We start from the raw sequence: 23,363 nt of genomic DNA on the forward strand, positions 1-23,363 counted from the left end.
CAGCACTGATCTGCCAAAGTTTCCTAAGCTAAATGGATAATGATGATGGTGAGTGCCCTCTATCTTCTCAGCAAAAAGCAAGAGAAAAGAACTCTCAAAGAGAGACTTTGCCATTCTCCTTCTCTCTCTCTCTCTCTCTCTTCCCCTCCCCTTTCTCTTCCTGGCTTTTTGACATTGGAGAGGAGAAAGAAGAGGGAGTGGGGGGAAGTGGGTGAGATTCTGCCTCTGACTCCTGTTGTTCTTCCCCCAAAGCAAAAAGGAGATTTTAGGGAAAAAGCAAAAGAGAAAACACGAAAAAAGAAATCATCCCTCGATCCCCCCCTCCTCTTTCGCTAAAAAGAAAAAGTGGAATTTCTCTTTGTTTAGAACCCCTCTGTTTTGTCCGTTCTGTGTCTTCCCCTGCGCTCCACTTCCCCTCTCTCTCTCTCCCTCCCTCCCCTTCCCCTGTTTTTCTTCCTCGTGTTTTTATCTCTGCTCTGTTTTTGCACGACCAAAGCTTCGATCTTCCTCGGGCTTCCGCCGTCAGAGAGATCCATGCAGATGCCGCCGTTGCTGATGGATCTGTGAGAGGAAGCATTGCCCCAAGTGCAGATCGAGATCTTCTCTCCCCGAGGAAAAAAAAGAACCCGGGAAAAATGGCTGCTGAGAAGACCAGCTCCAGAGGCCAAGCATGGTACCCTGAAAACGCGGCCCCCCCACTTCTGTCTTTCCTGCAGATTTTCTCTTCCGTTTTCCCCGCGGGAAAAAACAGAGGCGCCGACCACCACTTTTTTTCTGGGTTTTCTTTTCCTTGTTCGCAGGTTCTGCACCACTGGGTTGCCCAGCGACATTGTGGTCGAGGTGGACGACATGACGTTCCACCTGCACAAGGTCCGCCATGCGATGAACCCTCCTCCTCTGTTTTTGGGGGCCCATCGTTTCTCAGCGCTGCAAACGCTAACGCGAGACGTCTCTGTTTCGTTTTTTTTCAGTTCCCGCTGATGTCGAAAAGCAGAAAGCTCCACCAGCTGATCACGGAGCAAGAGGCGAACCCCGCCGCCGCGACCCAGGCCTTGGGACGCCGCGACGAGGAAGGCGACGGCGGCGGCGGCGGCGGCGGCGGCGGCGAGGGCGAGGGCGATGGGGACGAGATAGAGGAAGTGCAGCAGTGCCACATAGCGCTCCAGGACTTCCCCGGCGGATCCGAGACCTTCGAGATGGCGGCCAAGTTCTGCTACGGCGTCAAGATCGACCTCTCCGCCCTCAACGCCGCGCCCCTCCGCTGCGCCGGCGAGTTCCTCGACATGACCGAGGACTACTCCGAGGACAACCTCATCTCCAAGACGGAGAGGTTCCTGTCTCAGTCGGTGCTCAAGAGCCTGAAGGACTCGATCCGGGCCTTGAGGTCGTGCGACCGGGTGGCGGCGCCGCTGGCGGAGTCGCTGGAGATTCCCCAGCGATGCGTGGAGGCCATAGTCGCCAAAGCTTCCGCCGCCGATCCGTCGCTGTTCGGCTGGCCCGTCGGCGACGGAGCCAATCTGGGCCGCGGTCTGGCGAGCCAGGTGCTGTGGAACGGGATCGAGACGAACAACCGGAGGAAGAGGGAGGCGAGAGGGAACAATGCGGACTCGTGGCTCGAGGATTTGGCGCTGCTGAGCTTGCCTCTGTTCAAGCGCCTGATCTCCGCCATGAAAGAGGCCGATTTGAGCTCTGAATTCGTCGAGACCTGCTTGATGCACTACGCGAAGCGGTACATCCCGGGCGTCTCGCGATCCAGCAGGAAGCCGGCATTGCCGCCGTCGTCCTCCTCTGCTTCTTCAGCACCTTCGGAGAGCGAACAGAGAGAGCTCCTGGAGACGATCATCGCGAGCCTACCGCCGGAGAAGACGGCCTCGCGGTCTTCGGGGCCGACGACGACGACCACCAGATTTCTGTTCGGCCTCCTCCGGACGGCGATCATCCTGAACGCGTCGGAGGATTGCCGGGCGTCGCTCGAGAGGAAGGTCGGGTTGCAGCTGGAGGAGGCGACGCTCGACGACCTCCTGATCCCGAGCTATTCCTACCTGGTAGAGACTCTCTACGACGTGGACTGTGTCGAGAGGATCCTCGGCCACTTCCTGGACGCCGCCGGAGCCGACGGCCGCCTCGAGAGGTCGCCGGTGCTGATGCTGGTCGGGAAGCTGATCGACGGTTACCTCTCGGAGATCGCCTCCGATGCGAACCTGAAGCCGGAGAAGTTCTACGGCTTCGCGATCTCGCTCCCCGAGCGGGCCAGGCTCTACGACGACGGCCTTTACCGCGCCGTCGACGTCTATCTCAAGGTAGTTCGAGTTCAATTAGTCGAGGTTTTCGAGCAGACTTCGGTAGCTAATTTCGGCAATTGTAGTAGGAACATGATGATCGGAGCTTTGTTGTGTTCAGGCGCATCCATGGATATCGGAGCCGGAGCGAGAGAAGATCTGCGGGCTGATGGATTGCCAGAAGCTAACGCTCGAGGCGTGCACGCACGCCGCGCAGAACGAGCGGCTGCCGCTGCGCGTGGTGGTGCAGGTAGGCCGGCCATCAATGGCGTTCGATTTCTCGATCATCAACAGTTTGATACTATGAATCGTTTGAATCGAGTCGGGTACTCAATTCGCTAGTCGTCGAGCAGGTGTTGTTCTTCGAACAGCTCCAGCTCCGCCACGCGATCGCCGGGACGCTGCTCGCGGCGGAGACGGGGGCGGCGCTGGAGCCGGGCCGGCAGTCGGAATCGAGACGTGGCGACGACGATGACGACGACGACGACGATGGAGACGAAGAAGAGGATGCGGAGGTGGTGGAGCAGGAGCCGGCAGGAGAGATGGCGGTGGCGGTGGCGGTAGCGGCGGGCCAGGGGAGCGTGAGCGCGACGTGGAGGTCGGCGGTGAGGGAGAACCAGGTGCTGAGGCTGGACATGGACAGCATGCGGACGAGGGTCCACCAGCTGGAGAGGGAGTGCTCGACGATGAAGAAGGCGATCGAGAAGATCGACAAGGACGGCAGCGACGACGGCGGCGGCGGCGTTGGTCGCGCCAACGGAGGGTGGAGAGGGTCGTTGACGAGAAAGTTCGGGTGCAAGTTCAAGACCCAGGTGTGCGACTCACATGAGCCGACGGTGGTTGATACGAGGAAGGGGAGGCACCGGCATCGCCATTGACGGACCTCCTCCGTGCCGGGGTCGTAACCTCCCCCGAACGCCGCCATCGTAATAGTCCGACCCGTCATCATGTATGTTGCATCTTTAGGGCACGGAGAAATTGTTACGCGCGCGCATCAAAGTTCATGTGAGCATTAAAATCCGATTTGGTACGGTGGAAATTGTATCTCAATTCGTTCTTTCAGAATGCCAAATAATTCAGAGGAGCAAACGAGAAAAAATTAAAGTTTGTTGTGAAATGTGAAGGTTTGGCTTAAAGCACCTTTGAGATTAGGATTCATTTGCCAAAATTGGGCAAACTAAGAGATTGCGGGTCACGATCTTTTCAACTCGTGCGCCATCGCATAATCTGAACAAGCTTCTCGATTCCTAACTATCGAAAGAAGGGATAATGGAACAAATGATCACTAAACTTTGGTCCAATGTGTAATGTGGTTCTTGAACTTTTGATTTGTTTGAAGCGGGTCCTTACAATTTGATCAAATGTGCAATTTGTCGTCCTTAAACTTTTAATTTGTTAAATATGATCCTTAAATTATTGGTAAATATTCAATGTAGACCCTAAATTATATGGAAATGTTTAAAAGTTCATGGATTATATTGATCATTATATCAAATTTCGAGGACCACATTGAACAAATTAAAAGTACAAGCACAATATTATATATTAGATCAAAGTTCATCAACCATATTTAACAAATTAAAAGTTTAGAAACGATCTTGCACATTTGACTAAAGTTCAGAATCAATTTATGTCATTTCCTGTTGAAAGAACTTTTGCCTACCGAAAATGATCTCCATGCCACAAGCCAAGATCCCGGCAAACACCTTCTTTATTCATAGGTCTTCCCTTCCGCCGTGCCCCAGATTCCATCAAAACGAGCTAATTTCAACATTTTCCGTCCCCAGTCCTATCGAACCATTCACAATATTTCGGGATCGGCTTTCGCCCGATATTATCTAAAGAAAGAAAGAGAGAAAGAAAGAACCGAACCCTTACTCCCCTCTTGTAGTTACCAACGCAATGGACGTGGGACGGTGCCGTTTTGTAAGACCTAAACAGTTCCCTTCTTCACTCGACGAATCGATCCAAATCCCAGATGGTCCCAACACCAAAATTAGTCGAACCATCGAATGCTCCAATAAAGTCACTTAAGAAGAGAAAAAGAGCAAATTGATGATGGTGTTAATGATTATAGGGATGGCGCCATATTCAATGCGTCTTTTGAGGCGATGGAAATCTAGGTTGACATCCAAGCACGATTTTGCCATTTGAAAATTTGCATGAAGGGATAATAACACAAACATCCTAAACTTTGATCCAATATGTAATTTGGCCCGAACTTTTAATTTGTTAATGTAGTCCTGAACTTTAAGTTAATATTCAATGTGGTCCCCGAACTTTTAATTTGTTCATGTCATCCCCAACTTTGACATGTTCATTTAACGAACTATTGAAAATGTTCAATGTAGTTCTTGAACTTGATTAATAAAATGACGCATAACATTTTCATATATTCAGTGGACCGAATGACATGTACAAAAGTTCAGGATGACATAACAAATTAAAAGTTCAGGACCACATTGCACATTAGATTAAAGTTTAGGACTACATCAACAAATTAAAAGGATCAAACGCACACGCCAAAGTCGAGACTATTGTGCATTTTCCCGCATGAACAATGTGTGGTGATCAAAGCGGGAGCAAAAAGATGGAGCAAATGGGGCTCACTCGTCACTTCTTTTGAAAATCGGGCAGCCTTTGGAGGAGGGGAGGGGGGCACGCTTTTCGACGGTCTTTCGGGTGAAATTTGTCGAAGTTGTCGGACCGTTCTTTCCGCCAATGCAAGAATCACGATGGGGGACGAACGTAATTTCGGCCGTGTCCGACATTTGGAGAGGCTAGGACATGCGAAATTATGTGACGAATAATTCGGTTTTGTAATGCGGAAGTGATGCCAATAATTGCAATTCTAGGTCCGACCAATAGGGTCGTCGGAGCGTCAAAAAAGTGGGTGTGGAAAGAAACTATCGGTGGCTGCTTGTACCGACTTTTTCTTCTCTGTTTAGGTAAAACTACAGGGACCAAGTTCCGCTCGAAAGGGGGGAGGGAGTTCTGGTGCGAGTTCTAGTGCCGGTGGTACGAGATTAGTATTCTCTTCTATGAGCTCGCGTGATCCGGGCCCCGATTTGCCGGCGTAGCGAGTGATTTTCGCGTACCCTTTTTTCCGGATCTTCGTGATACTCCGATGGTACCGTTTCAAAGGGGTCCGTACGTTTAAGCACGGACTGAATAGTTATCGTGTTGGATGGTTTCGGGCCTCTCTCACCTCAAAAGCTAGCTCAATAGGTGATGCTTTCCCTCGTGCTTATAAACTGACCAAACGGTCCCATCTACAATTGATGTGAGATAATCCCGACATATCATTTAATACGAACGTCCCCGTGTTAATTATTATTGGACCTTTACGATAAAGTTGAAAGGGATTGTGGATTAACCGACACGTCGATTTTCTCGAAACACTTGCTCCCCATTTGATCTCTCGACATCGGGGTGTCGCTCGAAAAGAACATCCCAAGCTACCGGAAAAAAAAATTGCGGTCTTCAACACGGTCGCCACTCTAAACTCGTCAAGATTTGGCTTTCGAGATCCTCCCTATTTAGGGCGGTAAATGTGTACATGTGCCGCGCACCTAATTCACACGTAAATCCGCTCTTCACCGACCAAATTCCACTCAAATAAAATAAAGAAGGAAAAGAAGAAAAACCAACTTTCCTCTTTCCCTGAGTGGAGCAGGTTTTACTGTTACTTTCGTGGCTCTCGCTTTGTTGGCGGTATGGAAGTGGGAGAGAAAAATTCAAGCTTTTTTGGGGTGCGAATTCTTCGAGGGGTCGCAGTTGGGTGGCGCTGCTTTCTATTACTTCCTGTCCTGGTCCCCCCCCCAAGCTTAGCTTTCGAGTGGGAATAGGGACGAAGACGAAGACAAGGAAAGAAGAAAGAAGAAGGAAGAAGATCGATGAACGATGATTAGTTCTGCGCTTTTGCTCTTTTGTCGCCATGCAAGGTGATGTGGGACTGAGAAACGTAGTCAGGTGAAGCGGGAGATGGAGAGCGCTCAACTGCTCTCTTCTTCTTCTTCTTCTTCTTTCCCCCTTCTTTCTTGCTTCGTCATGATTGCAGATAAAGAAATATATGTTTTTTTCTGCAGTGACTTTCTCTTCGCTGCGCTGGAGTCCCGTCGAAGGAACGTTTTTCGTGGGGGGGACAGAAACGTGGGGGTGGACCAGATGATGGTGCGCCACCTCGGTTTCATCATGTGTCTTGGCCATACTGCTTAGGACTCTCGAGCTGAAACTTTTGTGTTTTTTTCTTTTCCCTTTTAAATTCAATAGCAGGCTCGTATTCCTTCTTGACATAACGTCGGGAACATGCAGCAAAAAACCGATACCTTCTTCTCATAAAGGTCGCCAAGGAGAGTCCAAGTCCGAACTCATTAAAATATCCAGTTGAAATCGTATTTATTCAAAAACTTAAACCAATGCGTTATGAGTCAATTATGATATATTAACTCCTTCGTACCACATCAATTTTTCCGATGTTGGGTCTTCTTTAAAACAACTCACACGTGCATCTTAACACATAGCATGATGCGTCATCCTTGATGAATCATAAAAAGAAGTCGAGGTACGGGAGTCGGCGCATAGACCCTTTTTTTTCTATCTGTAGTGCGAACGGCAGTAATGGAGACATCTCAACAAATAGTTGGACCACGTGATTCTATTTTTCCGTTTCGGCCGAGACTTCTTCTTTCAGAACAATTATTTTTTTAGTTCCAATAAAAATCTCGTTTCAGTAATCAAGATCAAAGTACACGTGGTTGGCGTCCGCATCATAATTTATGGATTTAGTGGTTGGTTAGTCATATGAGATGGACGAGTTCTTGCAATTATTGATTATAATCTGTCACAAAACACTGAATCATCAATGGAGTCCTGGTGTTAATATATTAAGCCTCATCTTATTTTTTTAATGCGGGTTATTATCGAGATTTTGGCCCAAGAAAAAATTGTGGTGTCCTTCCTAATCATCCACAAATTGGTCCGTCTTATTTATATATTGTCTTATAATTCAAATTGACTAATGGTAACCCCAATTAGGTGAAAAACTTAATAACGTTGATGTGCACGTGTGAGTTGTGTTCAAAACATCTCATATCAGAGAATTGGTGCTATGTGGAGCTATTGATATATCCGAATTAGCCCATAATTCATTGATTTAAATTTTTGAGTAAATGCGGGTTCAACTGGAAATATCAATGGGCTCGGACTCACACTTCCTCTTGGCAATCTCCCCGTGTGAAGGTTCTCAATGAATGGTAATATCAGAGCCGCTCGCGCACACTCTTATCATAGTCGATGGTTGATTAGTGGCCCCCCAATCTATTCCGGTGTTTGGTAGATATCTCAAGGAGGATATTTGGTGACCAACCCGCTTCTTGGGCACTGGGCATTGATGGAGATTCAAGCTAAGACATGGTCGTGCCGAAGATATCTGAATTAAGGAGGATCATACGTGTGAGTTGTGTTAGAAGTCTCATATCGATAAATTGATGTGGTGTGGAATATATAATACATCCAAGTTGGCCCATAATTCTAAGCTTTTGAGTAAATATGGGTCAAATTGAATATGTTGACGGGCTCTTAACACATGAGTATGTTGGGAATGATATTATGTTACCTTGGACAATTCGTATAGTATCTTGTGGGGTTCTATGAACATTATGAATATTATATGACATTATTTAGTTCTCGGCCCCTATTTATTCTCATCTCCACGAGCACTTTCGATCTCTATCCTATGTAAAAGCTAACTTTTGAATTGATTCCATCCCCGAAATATCCAATAATCCCTCACCATCGAATATTTTCTTCGTGATTACGTGGTAGGTAATATTGAAAATGAACATGTGCACCACTATCATTAAAAATAGAAAAAAAAAGAAATTAAAAAAAAACCAATGGGGAAAGTGGAATGGAAAGTTGTAGAGGGGAGCTTTCAATTGACTACCCACTAGCACCAAAATTTTTTTAAAAAAAATTTATTCAAATTTCTATTAAATTGAATGGAGCGCATGCTTTCTATCTAATATCGAATACACTCGAGATATATTTACCTCGAATTATTATCAAAAATCCCAAACTGGTATGCTTATGATACGTTTATTCCTAATGAAAGTTCGTCATCTTTTATCGAGACTCTGAAACTAGCCCAGCCAGAGGTTGCAATTGAACTCCTTCTTGACTCGGCTCACCTGCCTCTGAAGCTGGAATGCCTCTGGTTTCGCTATCACTCATGACTTAGATTGTAGTTCGTAGTCTTGTAGTCGGTCCGGAAGTTCGTTTCTCGCCAGCATAGGCTCCGCAAGCTTCGGTACAGTACACGGAACTATTTCATAATAATTATAACCCGCCATTCAGATAGAAAAAAAAAAGGGAACATTTTCTTCATCAAAATAAATTGATAGGATTTGGGCAGGAAAAATACCAAAAAAGTCATATACCTATTGCATTGATACCAATCCTAAACCTTCAATTGGACCAATTGAGTCTTCAACCGTTTTGCATTAGTATCAATTCAGTCATCCGGCTAATTTAAGCCGAAAATCGCTGACATGGACGCTGGCGGTCCTATATGGCACCGCCGGCGCTGACGTGGAAATTTTTTATAATTTATAAAATAATTTTTTCATATTTTTTTAATGTTTTTTTTCTTTCCCAGAATTGGTCGGCCAATGAGTCGCCGACCACAGGCGAGGGCTGGCAACCCTCGCCTGGTCTGGGCGATTTGAGACTGAACTTAAAGTTTGGGATTTTTTCTGAGATAAAAAAAAGTTCGGGGCAAATTTGGGATTGAACGTAAAGTTTGGAATATTTTTTGAGACAAAAAAAAGTTCGAGACAGATTTGGGACTTGACCTAAAATTGGGGGGTTTTTTAGGGAATTCACCCGAGAAATATATGTTTTCTGCAGTGACTTCTCTTTGCCGCGTTGGAGTCCCGTCAAAGGAACGTTTTTCTTGGGGCCAGAAACCTGGGGGTGGACCAGATGATGATGCCACCTCGGTTTCATCATGTGTCTGCCCATATTGCTTAGCAGAAATTTTTGTGTTTTTTTTTCCCTATTAAATTCAATAGCAAGCTCGTATTCCTTCTTAACATAATGTCGGGAATGCGCAGCAGAAACCCGATACCTTTTAAATTGGGGGACGCCAGCGGTCCTACGTGGCACCGCCGGCGTTAACGTTGACAAATTTTATAATTTTATAATGTTTTTTTCTCTTTTGTTTTTCTTTTCGTTTCTTTTTCCCTAACTGGTTGCCGGCCATAGGCTAGTCTGGGCGAAAGCCTCCGCGCCCTCGTTCGCCACAGGCGAGGGCCCGACACCCTTGTCCAGATCCAGGCGAGGGCCGAAACCCTTGTCTGTTGGCCAGGGAGGGCGTCACCGTCCTCGCCTGGATCTGAGCGACGGCCTGACGTCCTTGCCTATGGCGAGCGAGGGTTTCGGCCCTTGGCGAGGGTGCGGGGGCCTTCGCGGTGACCATCGCCGGCCAACCAATTTTGGGAAAAGAAAAAAAAGAAAAAAACTTTAAAAAAATCTGAAAAAAAATTATGAAAAAATTTATAAAATTTGTCAACATCAGCGCCGACAATGCCACGTAGGACCACCGGCGTCCAAGTCAGCGATTTTTGGCCTAAATTGTACCGATGGACTGAATTGGTACCAATTGAAAAAGGTTTAAGACTAAATTGGTTCAATTGAAAGGTTTAGGACTGAATTGGTACCAATGCAACAGGTTTATGACTTTTTTGTTACTTTTCCCGAGTTGGGCGGGCCCGACGGGCCCTGAGAGGCCGGACTCGAGCCCAAACTGGAAAACGCTTGTCCAAGCCGGCGCCCATCGCGCTTCCGGCCCGATGGGCCTGAACGGGCCCATCGGGCCAAGAGGCCTCAATCGGGCTGGCCCACGGCGCCGTTCCGCCTCTTTCCCCCCCAACCCCCTGCGCTTCGGCCTTTTGAAGGAAGTTCGCGAGAGGCCGAAGCGAAGTGAAGCGAACCCTAACCCTAACCCTAGAATCCACGCCCCCGCGGCGCTCTATAAAGATCCGACGGCGTCATCATCATCCCCTTGCGCTCCCGGCCGAGGCATTGAGCTCCTCGTGACTGGCTCTCTCTCAGGTACTCGATGCGATGCCCCCCCCCTATCCCTCTCTCTTCGTCTAGGTTGCCAGATTTGAATATTCAAAGCCGCAGCGATTCGAAATTGGGCTTTTCAGCGTTTGAATTATGATTGCTCCGGTTCTGCCTATGGCCGAGCTCGGTTCGTTCCCGATGCAATCGTGTTTTGTTCCATCATTGTTCAATTATGGGGTGGCCTTGTTCGTGCTAAAGTTCGGATTTTTACCTTTGTTCTTGTCGTGTTTTTTAGCAAGTCGGGGGAGTTTCTCGGTGATGAGCAAATTTATGATGACGAGTCCGATCGAAATCCATTCTTTTAAAAAAAAATCGTGACGACAAAGAGGCATTTGTCTGAGAGGAGCTCCTTCGATTCCCATGTCGCGGATGATATTTTTTTTTTATATGTTTTTTTTTTCGAAATGTTTTTTTGGGGGGTAATAGTGTTGGGTGTGTGTGTGTGTGTGTGTGTGTAGCTGGGCATGGTGATGATGAGAAGAAAAATCATCTGATGAATAATTTGATGATTTTCTAACCTCCTACTCATACTGAATGCCTGCCTCGAACAATTGCCGCTCGATTCCCATGGAAATTTTTGACAAAAAAAAGGCCTTTTTTTTTAAATTTTAAATTTTGCATATCTCTTGCTGCTGTTGCTCTGTTTTTGGTTTGGTGGGTGTTTTGTGTTTTTTCGGTTTGTTCCGGTTTCTGCAATGCTGTTGTTGATTGTTCTTCAGGGTTTGGTTGAGAGAGAAGGATGATTGCGGCCGTGATGATAAAACCATCTTACTCTCTCAATACTGCTTTGAGGAGCACCCAATGATTGTGTTTCAAGCACTTTTGAGCTGCTCTCTCCCTCTCTCCCCATCTCTCTCTCTGTTTCTTTGTCTTGAGCTCAAACGCTTGTGTTTTGGTTACAAAGCCGACCAAATTCTCCAGCTGGGCTTGTTTTTAATTGGTTTTGATTCCTTCTCTCGGGAAACATGGTATTATTCGACACTGGGTAGCTTTGGTTTTGTTTCGTATTTGGATTGAAAATGGTTTTCTTTTTTGTTTTGTTTAAGAGTGAGTTGAATTGAAATTGTCTGCCTGCTTTGGTTTACATTCACGTGCTGTCCCAAAACCAGATCCCTGTTAATGCCGGTGTTTCCATATAGGATTGAATGATTGAGAGCAACTTTGTTTTTTTTAGTGAAAATGAGGTGGATTCAGTCATATAGGATTGAAATAGCCCCGCCCTCAAATCACTGACCACGGTCCATGGCCTGACTTATGTCTTGTATTCGCCGGAATAGATTGGCCCATCCTCATTCCAGCGCCGAATTTGCAAAAGTAGACAAGATAAACTGGAAAAAGAAGAAAAAAAGAGAAAAAAAAAAGGCATTCTGGTCCAAATCAATGGCAACCGAGAACCCTAGAACACCATCACTATAAATGGAGTACCCTCATATCGTCCATTGATGCGAATTCAAAACCACCGTTTTTCCCATCTTCTCTCCTTTACTATATTTTTTATCAGGTAATGTGTTTATCTGCCTGCTTGCTTATAGATGGTTTTAATTTGTACAGTGGGAGGATCTGTCTTTGAAGAGGGCAAATGACGAGCTTTTTATAGTGATTGAGTACTCATGCTCTGCTTTTGAGTATAATGATTCAATACTTTGAATAGGAAGATCTGATGCTTCTCTTCTCTGATATTTTTCTCATCGTATTGGTTTTGTTTTTCATTATCAATTTAAACAGAAGCCAGTGATGACGAATTGGAATAAAATCCTGAAGGCAAGTTTTTATGGGCTTGGCTTTTGGTGTTGAAATTTCTGAACTAGGACGGTCTGAGGCTTTTTCTGTGTATACCTGTGTTTATACACACACACACATTGTTTCCTCCATTACTGAATCAATAGATGGTATTGATCAGTACCATACAAATGGCGAATAAGAGTCAAACAATTGTCTTGTTTCGTTTGGTCCTTTTCTTTTGTCTATTCATTGTTGTTTCAAGAAAGCAAAAGCGTTGTGGATGATGAGACATAGAAATTACAGTTATCCCTGGCTGATGCATCAGGTGCTGAAATATGTAAATCTGACACAACCGCTGTACTTCTGTTTGCTTGCTTGAAAAATTGGAGGGGGAAATCTTTGCCGTTCCTTCTCAATTCTGCTTATGTGATCACACATTAGCATAAAAGCAGCCACGATGTAGGAGAAGGGCTAGGACTTCCGCCATGTTTTCGGGGAAGTGGGAAATGAATGGAATCGCTGTTCCTGCACTTATTTTCATTCCATTGTTTGGCATGTGTAGGAAATAAGCATTTTGAAGTAAATGCCTAATTCCATCAAAGGAATGAGTAGGCATTCCTTCCTTCTTTAATTCCACTTCAATTTTTTTGTTTCTTTGCCCTTATTATTCTCTCTTAACTTACTTCAAGGGACAAATTTAACATTTTTAGACACCAGTTCTGTCGGATTGCAACAGCATTATTTTGTCATAACCAAACAAGAGAAGAAGGATTGCTTCTGTATTTAATTATTTGTCTCAACCAGTCCTCTTATGACGCAAATTGACCTATTTTGATTTTGTTAATTTTGCTTTGGGGGTTAGCTTGGTGAAAAGAAGGATTTGATGTGAAGTGACCAAACTTTGTGTTTCTAAGTTCTGTGAAGATTGTGGGTCTTTGCTACTTTTGTTTGGATATGGATCTTCTATTTTCAGTTTGTTCCGGTTTCTGCAATGCTCTTGTTTATTGTTCTTCAGGTTTTTATAAGAGAGAAGGATGATGGAGGCCATGATGAAAAACCATCTTACTCTCTCAATGTTGTCCCGTCACTAGCTGATAGCTGATAGCTGATATGGCGAGCATTTTTCTGAATGAGCCATTTATAATTTGACACATGGCTCAAATAAAAAGTTAAAAGTCTTGTTTTTCTGTGTCTTTCTCCTCCATCCGATCACTGTCTACCCGGCCGCTTGAGAATTCGGCTCGGCCATCTCCACTGTGCAAGCTGCCGCAACCTCCATCCTCAATGCCGACCGCTGCATCGTGACTACTGTGCAACCTTCACTGTCGCACCTCCCTCATCGTCTTCAAATCTAGCCTGGACGATCCTAATGGAGACTGTGAGCTAGACGGAAAAATAGAGGGAATGGCTTGACTTGACGGAAGTCGCCGATGACTGCGACCCTTACATGTAGCCGATACTATACAAAGACGAAAACTTTCAGATTTGGCAAAGACCTTGACAAAGCCGACCACAAAATATGCATGTAAGACCACAAACAGAGCCGAACTTATAGATCTCGAGCTACCGCAATGACTGCGACCCTTACGCGGCCGACCATAGAGATTGCGATAGTGAACAGAGCCGAAAACTCTTAGATTTGGCCAAGACGCTTGACAAAGCCAACCACAAAATATGCATGTAAGACCACAAACAGAGCCAAACTTATAGATTTGGACACATGACTTAAAATATGGGGACGGTGGCTCGTCGATGGCCCCAGGTCTTGATGGTGAGATGCCATGGACGAGCTGGCAAAAGGAAAAATAGCATAATAGAGGTCATGCTCAGAAGTCAGAGCCGACCACAAAGAAAGGCGGTGGTCGGCCTGGACGTGGTGCCGGCGACTCCGCTGGTGGCGACGGCCAAGGTAAGCACAGAGCTTGAGCACGGCGGTGGCTAGATGGAGGAGGGAGAGAGAGAGAAAAAAGACATGTGATTTAATATTTTTTTATTTGAGACAAGTGTCAAATTGTAAGTGGTTCCATTTATAAAAAATAATTGCCCGGTTCTTGCAAGCCACTGGTTCTTTTCGTATATGCCCACACTTTTGGTTTTGGTTACAAACATGACCAAATTTTCCAGCTGGGCTTGTTTAATTGTTTTTGATTTCTTCACTTGGGACAAATAGTATTATTAAATCACCAGGTGAAGTGCACACGAACAAACTGCAATGATTCACTTTGGTTTTGTTTTGTATTTGAATTGAACATGACTTTTTCTTTTGTTTAAGAGGGAGTTGAATTGAGATTGTCAGCCTGCTTTGGTTTGCTGTGGCAAGCCAGATCCCTGCTAAAGCTTTTCTTGCAATTAATGCGATGTCTCGATATAACTCCCAGTTTTTTGTGCGATATAGCAACTGATGGGTGAATCCTCTGTCACATAAGGGATGTTCAACATGAAAAGCTTTGTGAATTTTGAAGCACGAACACTATGTATTTGCACACATTGGGTTCATATATAGGATAACTGGCTGCTCTGCGTCGTGGCTTTTGAGCGGGTGACTTAGTTAAAGCTTTAATGGTTCGGTCCTGCCTTCCAAGCGTCGAGTATTTTGCCGTTTGTTCGCCATTGAAGCAGGCTGAAATGAAAACTCAATACGATTCGGGCTAGAAGTCACTGTAAGTACTTCGTGTTGTCTCAAGTAAACTATGCTAGATCTTCTGCTAATATAAAACTGGGCTAGGATTGCCAGGAGCAAGGTTTTTGGAGAAGCAATCAAGTAAGCTGTTGGCTGGGTTCAATCCCATGTGGAGGAAGCCCAATAAATTGCAAGCCCAAGGTTTAAACCCATATGTCTATTCATATGGAGAAATAGGGTTTCTCACTATTATTATGTCGTGGCAGCAAAAAGAACGTTTTTTGATAGACACAGTAACAAAAGAGAAAGACAAAGTAGAAAATCTAAGTTTGATGATATATATCTAATGCTGACGTTGGAGGTTGATTTGTGGTCCGATTGAGCTGGAATTTTGTCAGCGTGTTCGTGCCGCAATCTTCTCGAATTTGATCAGTTTGATTTTCAGTTGAAGCTCCCTACTTCAGGTTTTCATGGGTTGCACCAAAAGTGCATTTTTGGTGAGATTTATCCTTTTATTTCTTGTGAAGTTCATGTCTATTGCCAAGAATAATGTTCTTGATGTTTTTGCTGCTATGTACCTCTTGTATTTATTAGAGAAGAACTTTGTTTACGTAGTTTTGCCGATAGTGAAGATTTTTGGGTAGACTCCGGTCTCGTGGTTTTTGATCTCCTCACATCAAGAAGGTTTTCCGCGGAAAAAATCGCCTTGTGTTTGCATGCTTGGTATTTATATTTCTCAATTCAGTTGTTTCCTATTAGGTTTGCACAAGAGGGGAGATTATTTTATTTCGTTGCGCTAATTCGATATTATTCGAATTGTTATTGTTCCCCTGACAAAGTGGTATCAGAGCTTTGGTTATTGCTGGATTTTTCTGCCTTGTGTTAAATGATGGAAACAAATACGAGTAGAATGGTTACATTGAATGGTTCGAATTATTACCTGTGGAAAGAAAAGATGGAAGACCTTTTGTACGTGAAGGATTAGTATTTACTCATGTTTGCTGATGAGAAACCCAAGAATAAAACTGATGTTGAATGTGCTATATTTTATCGTCAAATGTGTGGTTACATTAGGTAGTGGGTGGATGATAATGTTTTGAATCATATCATTGAGAAAACGCATGCACACAGTTTGTGGAATAAACTCGAACAATTGTACGCTCGAAAGACTGGGAATAACAAGTTATTTCTAATAAAACAGATGATGGCTCTAAGATATCAAGATGATACTTGTTTGACTGATCATTTAAATTCTTTTCAAGGAATTATAAATCAGCTGTCTGCGATGGGTATCAAGTTTGATGATGAAATACAAGCATTATGGTTGCTTGGTATTTTGTTGGACTCGTGGGCAATGTTTCGAACATCTTTGTCTAATTCAGCCCCGAATGGTACGATTACCATGGATTTGGCCAAGAGTAGTATTTTTTTTTTGGTAAGGTAAGTAGTATATTAACTTTTCAACGCGCAATATACAAGAGGAATTGCCGAACACAAAAACCTCGTACCTGAGGCAACACAAAAGTGTTGCGATAGGTGCAAAGGTGTAGCGGCTAGAAGAAGCATTTAAGCATGAAGTGCGCGGCACTTACAATAGCCAAAACAGCGGCCAAGAGTAGTATTTTAAATGAAGAGATGAGAAGAAAGACACAGGGATCCTCCTCTTCACATTCTGATGCCTTGGTTGTTGAGAAAAGGGGAAGAAGTGAGACTCAAGGTACGAGAAATAGAGATAAAAACCGAGATAAAAGCAAAGGCAAATACAATAAATTTGCAAATGTTGAGTACCATTATTGCCATCAGAAGGGATATATTCAGAGGTTTTGTCGTCAGATGAAAAGAGAGAAACCAGAAAGAGAAAAGTAAAGAGAAGAAAAGTGATAATGACAGAGATGACAATCGTGCTGCTGCAGTTGTGGAAGACTTTCTCATTGTCTTTGATGGTGCTGCAGTGAATTTTGTATGCCATGAGATCAGTTGGGTAATTGATAGTGGTGCATCTATTCATGCTACATCTCGTAGGGATTTCTTTACATTTTACAGGTCAGGTGACTTTGGATCTGTGAAGATGGGAAACAATGGACTTGTTGAAGTTGTAGGCATTGGTGATGTGTGCCTAGAGACTAACAATGGCACGAGGTTAGTATTGAATAATGTTAAGCATATACCTGATATTCGTTTGAATTTGATTTCCACAGGTAAGTTGGATGATGAAGGGTATTACAACACCTTCAGTGATGGTTGATGGAAGCTCACTAAAGGTTCTATGATTCTGGCTAGAGGTAAAAAATGTTCTTCGTTGTACATTATGTAGGCAAAGTTGTCCACAGATAAAATTAATGCAGTAAACAATGGAGAAACAGTTGAGTTATGGCACAAGAGGCTCAGTCACATTAGTAAGAAGGGTTTGTCAATATTGACCAAAAAGAAGCTCCTTTCGGGGATGAAAAGTTTAGAACCGAAGAAGTGTGCTCACTGTTTAGCAGGAAAGCAGAATAGAGTTGCATTCAAAAGCTCCCCTCCTTCAAGAAAGTTAGGTATTCTTGATTTAGTGTATTCTGATATTTGCGATCCTATGAAGACAAAATCACTTGGTGGCTCTCTTTATTTTGTTACTTTTGTAGACGACTATTCAAGGAAAATTTGGATTTATACCTTGAAAACTAAAGATCAAGTATTAGATTCTTTTAAGCAGTTTCAGGCTTCAGTTGAGAGACAGACTGGAAAGAAGTTGAAATGCATAAGAACTAATAACGGGGGAGAGTATACTGGACCTTTTGATGAATATTACAAGCAACAGAGTATCCAACATCAAAAGAGACCTCCCAAAACACTTCAGTTAAATGGCTTAGCTGAGAGGATGAACAAGACACTAGTCGAAAGGGTAAGATGTTTACTTTCACAAGCAAAGCTACCGAGATCCTTTTGAGGTGAGGCTTTGAGTATAATTTCACATGTATTAAAACTTACTCCATGTGTTTCTTTAGAGTTTGATGTTCCTGATAGAGTTTGGATAGGCAAAGATGTTTCTTATGATTATTTGCGTGTTTTTGGGTGCAAGACATTTGTGCATATTCCCAAAGATGAGAAGTCCAAACTTGATGTGAAAACACGACAATGCATATTCATTGGCTATGGACAAGATTTGTTTGGCTACAAGTTCTATGATCCAGTTGAGAAGAAAATTATAAGAAGCAGAGATGTTGTGTTTATGGAAGATCAAACAAAACAGGATATTGAGAAATCAGAGACGATTTTAGTGCCATAGGTTAGTGATGACTTGATTGACTTGGATCCAGTCCCTCATACACATGTTCTCGCACAGGTTGATGAGGAGCAGGAGGAAGTAAATGTCCTGGACAATGCACATATTCCTGAACATGTTGAGACATATGATACCGTTCCTGAACTACAGACTCCATTAAATGCTTTTCGGAGATCCGTCAGAGACCGACGACCTTCCACTAGATATTTTGCAGATAAGTATGTATTATTGACTGATGCAGGTAAACCAGAGTGCTATGCAACAGCAATAGAAGATGAATACAAAAGCAAATGGTTTGATGCAATGCATGATGAAATGCAGTCACTTTATGATAATCATACTTTTGAGTTGGTGAAGTTGCCTAAATGTAAAAAAGTTTTGAAGAACAAGTATGTATACATGTTGAAACAAGATGAACATACTTTACAACCACGATACAAAGTTAGATTGGTTGTTAAGAGATTCGGTCAGAGAAAGGGTATTGACGTTGTTAAAGCCTCTTTATGTTTATTGTTAATGTTATTGGGCCTAATTAGTTGAGCCTAGTTTATTTATCTAGTTGTCTTAGGGTTGAGGTCCATCTCTTCCCTATATATATTGTATCTCTTTCTCTTTTCAAAGTAGAAGAAATTATTCTTTTTCTCAACATGATATCAGAGCGTGAAGCCGTAACCTAGCGCCCCTTCCTTTGAAACATGCTGCCATCTTCTTCTTCCCAGCAACCTACGTCCCTACCTTCCTCCTCTTCGCTCTCAACCCGTGGCCTCTCCATCTCCAAAGAACCTCCCAGACTCGGCCGCTACTCTTCTCCCTACCGTTGCCGTTGGCAACCCCTTCTTCCTCCCATTGCTGTCGGCAGCCTTCATGCATCGTGCAGTGATAGCCTAGACCTCTCCATGCCCTGTCCAGTGCTTTCCGAGAGCCTCCCTGCTACCGACCAGCCTTGATATTTTCTGGATCATTCCTTATATGATCTAAATCCTGTTTTTTTTATACAACCTATCATCCGAGACCATGTCAGAGATAGAAAAAGCTTCGGACTCTCTTGGAGAATTGAGCCGTAGTGCTCCTGGTGTTTATCCCTCTTTTCCGACAAATCCCATCAAGTTAGATGGCTCCAACTATCTGATTTGGTCTCGCTCTTGCTACCTCACCATTGTTTCACGTGGTCTTACCGGCTACCTTACCGGAGAGAGCGTGCAACCTGCTACCGGAGATGATGCTATCCGCAAGTGGATATCCGAGAATGCCTTGGTTATGGTTTACCTTGTCAATTCAATAACTGACTCTATCGCCCGTGGCTACTTATTTTTGGACAAAGCAGCCAAGATTTGGGAGGCTGCTAAGGACACTTATTCTCAAGTGGGCAATGATGCCCAAATCTATGAACTCCAGCAAAAAATTCATGAAACCAAGCAAAGGGAGCTGTCCTTATCTCAATATTATTCTAAGTTATGTAGTCCATGGCATGAACTAGATTTTTATGATGATTTTCATCCTACCAACCCTCTTGATGCTGCTGCCTTTCGGAAAAGGGTGGACAAATTTCGTGTTTTTGAGTTCCTAGAGTGTCTTAATATGGAGTACGATCAGATTAGGGCCCAAATCTTGTGTCGTGTGCCTTTCCCGACCTTGGAACAATCCTATGCCGTGATCCATCTAGAGGAGAAGCGTCGGAGCGCGATGCATCAACCCGTTGTCCCAGAGCGCTCTGCCCTTTATACTATTGCTGGAAGTGACTCTCGCAGTCGTTCTGGCAATAACAAACAGATTGTGAAGTGTGATTATTGTGGAAAAGAACGTCACACCCGTGAAACTTGTTACAAACTTCACGGACGCCCTTCCAATGTTGGCCGTGGCCGCGGACGGGGTCGTATAGGGCCTCAGGTGCACTTAAGTGAGGCCCCAGGTTAGCAACCAGCTGCTCCATCAGACTCTTTATCTGCTGCTGAGTTGACTAGTCTGCGCCTCCTTTTAGCGCACAACATAGACAACCCTGGCACCTCCACATCATCGGCCTCGGGCACTTTGACCTCTAATTTCGCATAGTCAGGTAGTTTTTTCGGTGGTTTATGTAAATCTTCTCGGCCATGGATCCTTGATTTGGGTGCCACGCATCATATGACCGGAGATATTACATTTTTTGCTGATTATTCTCATCCTCCTGAACCTGATTGTGTTATTGTTGCTGATGGTTCTTTAGCCCCTATCGCCGGCCAAGGCTCGATGTCTATTACCCGTGATATTACTCTATCATCTGTTTTACATGTTCCTACGGTTTACACTAATCTCCTATCAATTGGTTCCCGACTCGTGATCCGAAGTGCCAAGTGGTTTTTTTCCCATCTTATTGTATTGTTCGTGACTTGGCAACGGGTCGAGATTGGTCGTGGTAGAGTAGAGGGGGCTTATATGTGTTCGATTCACCACCATCGCTCATCTTGTCACTCCAACTTCCCGGCTACCCTATCCGAGCTCCATGTTTGGCATCGCCGTTTGGGACATCCACCGCTTGGAACTTTAATAAAGATTTTTCCAGATTTAGTTGACAAATGCAGTAGTCAAAATTTCTTTTGTGATTCTTGTGCTCTAGCAAAACAAACTCGTGTCACTTATTCTTCTATTAATAATAAAAGTGATGCACCTTTTGCTCTTGTGCATTCGGATGTTTGGAGCCCTGCCCGTGTTTCCTCCATTTCAGGTCACCGTTGGTTTGTGACATTTATTGATTGTTGTACCCGCACTACTTGGGTTTATTTACTACAACAGAAGAGTGATGTTTTCCAATGCTTTCAGCAGTTTTTGGCAATGATTCAGACACAATTTGATGGCAAGCTTCGTATTCTTCGAAGTGACAATGGAACGGAGTACACCGGATCAACTTTTCAGGCTTTTTTACATGACCGTGGTATTCTCCATCAGACGAGCTGTGTTAATACTCCTGCGCAGAATGGTGTGGCAGAACGCAAGAATCGCCACCTCTTGGAGGTGGCTCGTTCCCTCATGTTTGCCATGAATGTTCTAGCTCAATATTGGAGTGATGCTATTTTGAGTGCAGCTTATTTGATCAATCGCCTCCCATCACGCATTCTCCAATATCGCTCTCCCATTGAGGCTTTTACCGGTTCCCATAAGTTTTTTGTCCCTCCGAAGGTGTTTGGGTGTGAATGTTTTGCTCGTATTGCTTACCCGGCCAGTAAGCTTGCCCCTCGCAGTATCAGGTGTATTTTTTTGGGCTATTCTCTCACGCAGAAAGGCTACAAGTGCTATTGCCCTTCCACTCAGCGCTATTTTATTTCCATGGATGTTATCTTTCATGAGTCTCAGCCGTTTTACTCGTGGACACCTCTTCAGGGGGAGTCTACTCATGGTGAAGATGTGTCCTCCAGTTTGGATGTGATACCCTTGTAGGGGAGTTAATTTCTAACATTTATGGTAAAAATCGATGCTACACACGCCAATACGTAAAACACACCCCACCAAGAGCTCCGATGAGACTCGCTAGTGCTAAAAATCCCGATTTCGTCAATACGTAAAATTTAGCGAAGCCCTCCAATTCGAGAACAGTTTGTACCCGATTGTGTTCCACCGACGAATTTTCGCGAAGCCCCCTCTATCACTACTCTACTCTTCGACCAACCTCCTCCTGCTAGTCCTATAACCGCAGTTACGGGTAATGGCACCTCCTCTCAGATTATTGATAATGATGATACAACTAATGACTTACCAATTGCACTTAGGAAAGGCAAACGTTTATGTACGCAGCATCCCATATCCAATGCTGTGTCATATGACAGATTGTCTTCATCCTACCGTGCCTTTTCTTTATCTCTGTTGTCCACAGCTGTCCCCAGAACATGGCAAGAGGCCCTAGCTAACGAAAAGTGGAAGGAGGCTATGTTAGAAGAGTTGAGAGCTCTTAAGAAAAATGGTACTTGGGAGTTAGTTCATCTTCCCCGAAAAAAAAGTACCGTTGGATGCAAGTGGGTATTTGTTGTCAAACAAAAGGCCGATGGAACCATTGACCGCTACAAGGCTCATTTGGTGGCCAAGGGGTACACCCAAACCTATGGCCTTGATTATACTGAGACATTCGCACCAGTTGCCAAGATGAACACTATTAGAGTTCTTATCTCATGTGCTGTCAATCTTGGATGGGACTTATAGCAGCTGGATGTGAAGAATGCATTCCTTCACGGGAACTTGAAGAAGAGGTGTATATGGACATTCCCCAGGTTATTCGGCCCGGAGACGAAGGTCGAGTGTGCAAACTCAAGAAGGCATTATATGGCTTAAAATAGTCCCCTAGAGCCTGGTTTGGGCGATTTCAAAGGGCTATGATTGTTTTTGGTTATACTCAGAGTAATGCTGATCATACCTTATTCATCAAACGATTAGGTACTCAGGTTGTTGTTCTCATTGTATACGTCGATGACATTGTAGTGACAGGGAATGATGCAGTCGAAATTTCTCGTCTTAAACAATATCTGGGGAGAGAATTCGAAATTAAAGACCTAGGAGGTCTTCGGTATTTTCTAGGTATCGAAGTTGCTCAATTTGAAAAAGGAGTATTTCTCTCCCAATTGAAGTATATTCTGGATCTTTTGGCTGAGGTTGGGATGCTTGGATGCAAGCCGGCTGAAACCCCCTATTGAGGCCAATGGCCACTTGCAGTCTAAAGAGGGAAAGCCCGTTGATAAAGGAAGTTACCAACGATTGGTAGGTCGCCTAATTTATCTCTCCCATACTCGACCTGATATAGCATATGCAGTGAGCTTGGCGAGTCAATACATGCACGATCCATACTTCTCGCACCTTGAAGCGGTTCATAGGATTCTTCGTTATTTGAAATCTGCTCCAGGGAAAGGGATTTTATTTGCACCCCATGGTCATCTTTCTGTGGAGTCTTATACGGATGCTGATTGGGCTGGATCTTTGGATGATAGACGATCTACTTCCGGTTACTGTAATCTTGTTGGAGGTAACCTAGTCACCTGGCGCAGTAAAAAGCAAGCTGTGGTTTCCCGCTCAAGTGCCGAGGCAGAATTTCGTGCTATGGCTCAAGGAGTTTGTGAACTACTTTGGCTTAAGACCCTTCTCGCTGATCTCGAAGTTGCTGTTCCATAGCCAATGCGACTGTATTGTGACAGCAAGTCTGCTATAAGCATTGCTCATAATCCGGTACAACATGATCGCACCAAGCACGTGGAGATTGATCGTCATTTTATAAACGAAAAATTGGACAACAACCTCATCAACTTGTCCTTCGTTGTCTCTAAGGATCAGCTTGCTGACATCTTCACCAAAGGCTTGAACGGGCACACGTTTCATACCATTCTCTGCAAGT

At 44.3% G+C, this 23,363-nt stretch overlaps 1 protein-coding gene, 1 long non-coding RNA gene and 4 other non-coding genes across 6 annotated transcripts; all 6 read left to right on the plus strand.

Moving 5' to 3' along the window:
• Positions 1–536: 536 nt before the first annotated feature.
• On the plus strand, positions 537–3,344 carry LOC115682509 (BTB/POZ domain-containing protein At5g66560). The gene is made up of 5 exons (XM_030606749.2): positions 537–673; positions 801–870; positions 972–2,300; positions 2,401–2,529; positions 2,633–3,344. The coding sequence occupies exons 1-5, from the start codon at positions 636–638 to the stop codon at positions 3,155–3,157; spliced, it is 2,091 nt and encodes a 696-aa protein (XP_030462609.2). The 5' UTR covers positions 537–635; the 3' UTR covers positions 3,158–3,344.
• A 6,915-nt stretch (positions 3,345–10,259) lies between these two features.
• Positions 10,260–12,785, plus strand: LOC115682566 (uncharacterized). Its single transcript, XR_004005899.2, has 2 exons — positions 10,260–10,394; positions 11,961–12,785. It is a non-coding gene; the product is annotated as an uncharacterized LOC115682566 (long non-coding RNA).
• LOC115682596 (small nucleolar RNA SNOR75) lies at positions 10,660–10,754 on the plus strand. Its single transcript, XR_004005904.1, has one exon. It is a non-coding gene; the product is annotated as a small nucleolar RNA SNOR75 (small nucleolar RNA).
• On the plus strand, positions 11,995–12,073 carry LOC115682594 (small nucleolar RNA snoR64a). The gene has a single exon (XR_004005902.1). It is a non-coding gene; the product is annotated as a small nucleolar RNA snoR64a (small nucleolar RNA).
• Positions 12,137–12,230, plus strand: LOC115682595 (small nucleolar RNA snoR20a). The gene has a single exon (XR_004005903.1). It is a non-coding gene; the product is annotated as a small nucleolar RNA snoR20a (small nucleolar RNA).
• Positions 12,404–12,485, plus strand: LOC115682593 (small nucleolar RNA R38). The gene has a single exon (XR_004005901.1). It is a non-coding gene; the product is annotated as a small nucleolar RNA R38 (small nucleolar RNA).
• Positions 12,786–23,363: the final 10,578 nt, after the last annotated feature.

This window comes from Syzygium oleosum, unplaced genomic scaffold (assembly GCF_021117445.2).
Source record: "Syzygium oleosum isolate NSW1041296 unplaced genomic scaffold, Sole_v2.1 Sole_v2.01, whole genome shotgun sequence".
Taxonomy (NCBI): Eukaryota; Viridiplantae; Streptophyta; class Magnoliopsida; order Myrtales; family Myrtaceae; genus Syzygium; species Syzygium oleosum.